The sequence below is a fragment of the Musa acuminata genome, chromosome BXJ2-5 (genome assembly GCF_036884655.1).
Source record: "Musa acuminata AAA Group cultivar baxijiao chromosome BXJ2-5, Cavendish_Baxijiao_AAA, whole genome shotgun sequence".
In the NCBI taxonomy this organism is placed as follows: Eukaryota; Viridiplantae; Streptophyta; class Magnoliopsida; order Zingiberales; family Musaceae; genus Musa; species Musa acuminata.
In genome coordinates, this window is record NC_088342.1 from 14,658,849 (window position 1) to 14,665,322 (window position 6,474).

Genomic DNA, 6,474 nt, shown 5'->3' on the forward strand with positions numbered 1-6,474 from the left:
AAATGCTCTTTTTTGAATCTCTCAAGCATTCTTGTCATGAAAGATATCTGACTTGCATACTTGATGTCAATTTTATACATCTATAAACTAGCACCTGAAATATTCTTGGGCATAGCTGCAACGCAATAAAAGAACATAGTGGGAAATTCTGCATGAAGCTTCATTACCTTCCAATCTCCAACGGTAAAACACCACAATAAAGCATCATCACCTTCCAATCTTCTCCCATCTTCGAACTTCACCATCTACTTAATCTGTCGTCAGATCAAAATGCCGAAGGCCTTTTTATACAGAAGTGGAGTTCTTCCATCTCTGTTTAACAACCCAAACCAAAAGAAAGTTGTTTAGCAATGAAATACAAGAGAAGCACATGAATGTCCCTCTAAGACGACTCATATAAATTAAATTTGATGCTTGATCCCTGGTTAGGAAGCACATCTCCTGGATCTGTGCAACGCCTGTCACCTTCCACCTCTGAGAATTATACGGTCTTGAATAAACGAGTAGACTTCAGTCAATCTATATTGTTACTTTGAGATGGGAGGCGGCTCGCTGGTGGTCGACCGGTGCCTATCGAGGAGCTCCCTTGCTAATGCTTGGAGATCGCCGCCTCCACATCCGGGGTTCCCCAACACGTTCCTTGCCCTGTTGCTGAGCTGTGGCCGGAGCTCTGTGGGTGGTCTCTGCTGCTGCTGCTGAAGAGGCCATTCTGGCTGCACCTGAGGGTCGAACATTGTCGAGAGATCGCCGGTGGAGGGGAGGCTCGACGCCGATGTCAGGTCTGATGTTGAGAACGGTGTCGGTGCGAGGAGCGACGGTGGTGGGGGCGGTGGCGGAGGGGACGGCAGCTCCAACGTGGCTAGGTGGGCTTGTAAGTAGGACAGCTCTGCCTGCAGGCTGACAACCTATTTTGAAGCAACCATAATTCGATTATCGCACATTGATATACTCAGATCAAGTAAACGATCATGCCAAAGAAATGGAACATGCAGCAGTTTGTACGAGGGAATTAGACAGGAAGCTTGGATTTGTGATAACTGGTAAATTACCGATCGAAGATGGCTACAATAATGGAGACGAGACTTTTATGTTTTAGATTTGCTAGAAAATATTACAACTTGGTAGTATATCAGATTATAACTACGATCCGAAAACAATCATACGTGGTTGTACAGCATTAGAACCAGAAAGAAAATCCCATCCAGACATTGCCAATGATGCATGCGAACACCGATATGATGGTCTCTTAATTTCTTTTTGCATGGCTGCCATCTTTCCCTTGAAAAGAGAGAATTCCATAGGAACGATGAAGGATTCTAGACTGTTTACACAGCTCCTATCAAATAAATACTATGCATGCGAGCCAATGAACGGTTTCCTACTGCTGTTTAGGGGTGTGCACCTGTTGTTGGAGGGCGAAGATGTGAGCAACGCAACCGTAGACGGGGTCGCGGAGCCGTGCCTGGGCCTCGTAGCAGATAGTAATGACAGCGTCGTGCCGCTTGTGGGCAGGGATGTGTAGGAGGAGCTTCGAAGCGTTGCTGGCACCGAACACCTTGTGCACCGCCGCGAAGCGCGCCGCGCCTTGCTCGGCATCGAAGTAAGGCGCGAATATGCACCCCGCCAAGCACTTCCTCCTCAGAAACTTGCACGCCCCGCAGGGTCCAAGTCCACCGCCACCTCCTCCGCCGAAGCCTCCACCACCTCCTGCTCCTCCTCCTCCTACACCACCACCGACACTTCCACTTCCTCCCCCGACACTCAGACTTGGACTTACGTTACCACTCATGTCACCTGATCACCTCCTCCTTCTCCCTGATTTCTCTTTTAACTTCGGGTTGGTCCTAACAAAAGATGAATTGACTGGTTTGTTGGTGAAAGGATCAAAGACAAAAGGAACACAAAGGGAGAAAATAAGATCGAAGGAGGTGTTCAAATGGAGTGAAGGAGAATGGGATCAATGTGTTGGAGCGAATTACTGCTTGATGCCTGTTTGCTTTCGGTTTCTCTGTACTGATGAGTCTTTAAAGCCACTCCCAGCAGTCAATCCTACCCTCGGCTCTCTCTCTCTCTCTCCTCTCAACGGTTAGCAGCTTGCGTGAAGCAAGCATCGTGAAAAACCAACCCAATATTTTCCCTATCATCTTCTCTCTTTTCTTGCTTGTCACTTTGCGGCAGTCTCCCCAACCAGCTGCTCTCTTCGCCTTCTCCTTCCCCCCTCCGTATAGCCGAATAAGAACTATATATTCTATATTTGGATTTATGTATAGCAAGTGTGCATGGTAGGTGAATTACCGTGTCCGCGTCCATGTCTCTATAAGCGTGCAGGTAAATGCCGGATGCGTACAAGCTAAAAGACGCAACCTTCAACTTGAACTAGTTTCTATTGACCATAATGACTCTGATAGCAAATAAATATTATCTGATACAACTCGGTTGTTTCACTTCGCTCTGCTCTTACTTTTTGTTGCTTTGATCAAAGCCACTAAATAGTGATACTCTAGTCACTGTTGTTGGTCGCGTGGTTGCGATGAACACGAGTTCTACTAGAATGTCGTATTTCTCTTGAAGAGAGCGTGGTAGAACGGAAAGAGACCAAAGATGACAAGGAGCAGTAGCTTCCATATCTGTGGTTCCAGTCCTACGTTGGAGTATATAACCGGTCTCTGGTCTCAATAATAAGATTTTGAATATATATATATATATATATATATATATATATATATATAGGACATGACATTGTTAAAATAATGGAAACCTAATCCCGTGTCGTGCCAGATTATTGCTCGTTATCATCCAGGCTTTTCACTGAGGATAATAAATAGTGATAAAACAAGAGAGTTTCGAAACTATATCTTTACACATGACACCAAGAATACAAGTGATAAGAGGGACTAATAGTCCTCACTAATGACCGTATATAATGATCTAAAGCAAGATCTTATTCCCCGAATAAATCCCTCCGTCTCACTCTTTATGTGCTGTGAGTTGCATGATTGATGAGTTTCCACATGGATTAGTTACAAATTTTCTTAGAGTCAATAATTCATCGGCAAAGACGCTTTTGAATGTGGGCCACTGAAAAAAAAAAAAAGGAGAAACGCGATTCATTCCAACAACGCATTCTGCACCATCCCATGCAGTGCTGCCACGTCTACACCATATTGGGCCCCACGCAGCTACACGTGAAAGTCACCTGTCCCGGGGCTGACTTCTGGCCGCTTGTTTCATCGGGGCCGTGATATTAAAAATCGGTCGACCGAGGCAACAACTCCGATCGCTACAGTACATAACGGCGCGTCGCCGCGCCGTCCGCCTTCTGCCACGTACTGTCTTCTTTGACTGCAACAGCAACGCGTCAAGCTCGACGTCTCCGCCCGCTACATTTATTATCCTGGCTTTTCGTCTATATGAGCTCGGAACAACTTTGACTACGAACAAGATAGGGAAAGCAAGCGAAGCGAGCGACACGGTTATCTTCAAATTTTATGATACACTACCGAGCTTACGTAGATAAAAGTTCTTGGGAATCGACACATTCTGGCCATTCTTTTCTGGTCGTTTGGGATCAGTGTTTTCTATTAGTCCAAATCAATGGTGGAATGCATTCACAGAACTGCTCTGAATCCAGGTGGTTCGACTCTCTTTCTCCATTCGTGTGGTCAGCGCATGGGGATCATCACAAAAGCAGAGAGATAAGCTTGCCTGACTTGCACTCCAGGTTTTCTGTAGCGGGGAGAGTGGGTTTTAAATGAGGATGTTGCCACCTTGAGAAGGGGCAAGGGGACAGGAGTTACAACTTACAGTACAAAAAGGAAATGAGAGGACTCAAATATGGCAAGAATGTAATGCTTCCTACCACCTAAAAGCTCAACCAAACCCTTGCATTCTGATTGAATCCCCACATCAATGGCTATGTGAGTTTGTTGTCTTCGTTGGAGCAACTAATTAAAGGCCCATGTCTTGGCAATCTACTACGATCACCTAAAATAAAAAAAATTGGAAAACAGACTAAATATGCATAAATGCTAGGCTGGGGTTTTTCCTTGTTCCTTATTCAAGGTCACTGAAATGGCTGTTGAAAGAGAATGATGAAGTGTCTGCTCACTGTTTCTGGTTTGTAATGGCTTTGTTGGTGTGGTTGATTAGTGCATAGAAGTTGAAGATGAGAAAAGTTTAATTAGGTGGATCTTAGTGGTCAAACTTTTGGGAACGAACGGTTAGGATTTAGAAAAAAAAGACAAAATAAGATTGGAGTTAATTGCAGCAAACGAAGAGTCAAGCCGATCTTAGAAGGACGATGCTTCAAATTTTGGAAGGGACAAAGAAACAGACATACATCCAAGTGTTCCTTTATTTTCTTTGTGAAACACAATTCCATAAACAGTTGTGTGTTGATCTTTTGCCAAAAAAAAAATACAGCATGCCATAACATATATATTCCATGGACCAGATACCATCAATTAGGAATTGGTGATGTTCTAAGAATTGCGTGCTTACAGATTCGATTGACCAACAAAATGCTATAGAATTAGGTGATAACCAGCTGACTAAATGTTTGATTGTTAGAAAATTATTCATATGCGTGACAGTCAGCAATTCGGCCTATAACATATAATATCTTCGTTGCAAAGTTAGTGTTTAAATCATAGAAGTTGACTTTATGAAATCTCAGCGGCCAAAGTATAAGTAATTTCCTGTTTCTTTTGCAACCAGCATTTTTTGAACATGGGATGGCGTAAAACACTGAGCTATCTTGACATGGAGAATAATGATAAACTACATATATTAATTATATTTTCATGTCAGTAACTTGTATAAGTATCAAGTTTCTTTTTTATGTCGACGAAGTTAAACCAATGTCTATGGATAAGATGCCGTTCTCTCAAGCTACTCAGGTTGTCAAAGACTATATTTACTCCAGATTCAAGGACCAACAACTGAGATTATATGGAAGATAATATCTGGGATAAGCTCACCAGTGATAAGTAAGGATTAGCAACAATGAGGAAGAAATTAATGCAAGAGATAGTAAGTAGATTATATCTTGATTTAATCTTTATGGAGAAATTCATCGAAGAATATGAGACGTTCAATGAGGCATCCATTTCAAAACTATTGTGCCAGTAGAGTGTTTCATGCAATCTACCTACGTTATTGCATCGTCATTGACCAGCATGCAGGACATGCTTTGATCCACACCAACATTTAGATTTAGACAGGAACAAGAAAGAGAACAAGAACTTGATAATATTTTGTTCGAATTGTTAAGTATTTTAGGAGGTTTTAATTTCTTAAGAAAGGAGTCTCAATTAAATTTAAACTTCTGATTTAGATTTAATTAAGAACTTAAGTAGGAAGAAATCTTAGAGGATTAGGATTTGTTCATATAAATACACATTGAGCTTCAAAATTTTGGTGAGAGGAGGGGGAAGAGACTATAGGTGTCATGAGAGTTTCTTTTTAATAAATCTAAAAAGTATTGAGAGAAGAGTTCTTCGTGATTATGTGAGAGGGTATATATATAAGAGGAGTTAAATTTGAGTGAGGATAATTTAAGAATCTTATAATTTCTCTCATATAGTAAAGAATTTTATTTTCTCCATAAATGTACCTAGCGAGTTGTCGAATTACATCACGTCTTGCATTAGCTTTTTGGTATGTTCTTTAATTGTTAATATTTGGATTTTTCTTTAGTTGTTTTCAATTCTATTCTTCAGTCCTAACAAGTTATATCAAAGCCCAAAAGATCCGATGGTCAGAGATTCATTTTGTTAGTTATTTTTGCTAACTTTACTATGAAAAATATTTATGAAAGAAGTAATTGTACTCTATGATAATGGAGGGTGAAGAATTTCTTATTCAGAAAGGCCTAGTAAAAATGTTAAAGGGCAGAGTATGCAAAGCATAAAAGATAAGTCAACCATACTTAGAAAGAGCTTGAAGAAAAGTATGTAACTACTATTATTTTTGTTCACTAATAATATTATCAATAATATTATTGATGATGACTTTACCATAGTTATTTGAGATAAGTTAAGAAAGTTTTATTTAGCTAAAAGCATAACTAACAAATTACATTTGAAGCGAAAATTATATAGGTTAAGGATAGAGTAAGATGGTGACTTGGTAAAGCATTTGAACATATATAGATGAATATCAAATCAACTAAAGAAAGTTGATATGGAGATTAAGAAAAAGATAAAAGTTACTTCTTACATTACTCACGGACTCGATAACTTTATAGAGATGATATTGTGTAAAAATAATATAGTGACTTTAAAACAAATTAAAAAAGTTTTAGTGTCTCATGCAAACAGAAAAAAAAAAAAAAAAAAAAAGATAAATCTGGGAACATAAATGATGAGATGTTAATTGCTTAGAGTGAAATTCGACAAGGATGATTTTTGACAAAGGTGGATCTCAACATAATAGGTCAAGATCAAGAGTGAGGCCTTTGAATATGTTTAATGC

General features: G+C 40.2%; 1 protein-coding gene across 1 annotated transcript; it reads right to left on the reverse strand.

Moving 5' to 3' along the window:
* Positions 1–382: 382 nt before the first annotated feature.
* LOC135611727 (LOB domain-containing protein 18-like) lies at positions 383–1,990 on the reverse strand. The gene is made up of 2 exons (XM_065107379.1): positions 1,403–1,990; positions 383–905 (listed from the first exon to the last, which is right to left on the reverse strand). Exons 1-2 carry the CDS (start codon positions 1,787–1,789, stop codon positions 528–530), a joined length of 765 nt encoding a protein of 254 aa, XP_064963451.1. The 5' UTR covers positions 1,790–1,990; the 3' UTR covers positions 383–527.
* Between the last annotated feature and the right edge of the window lie 4,484 nt (positions 1,991–6,474).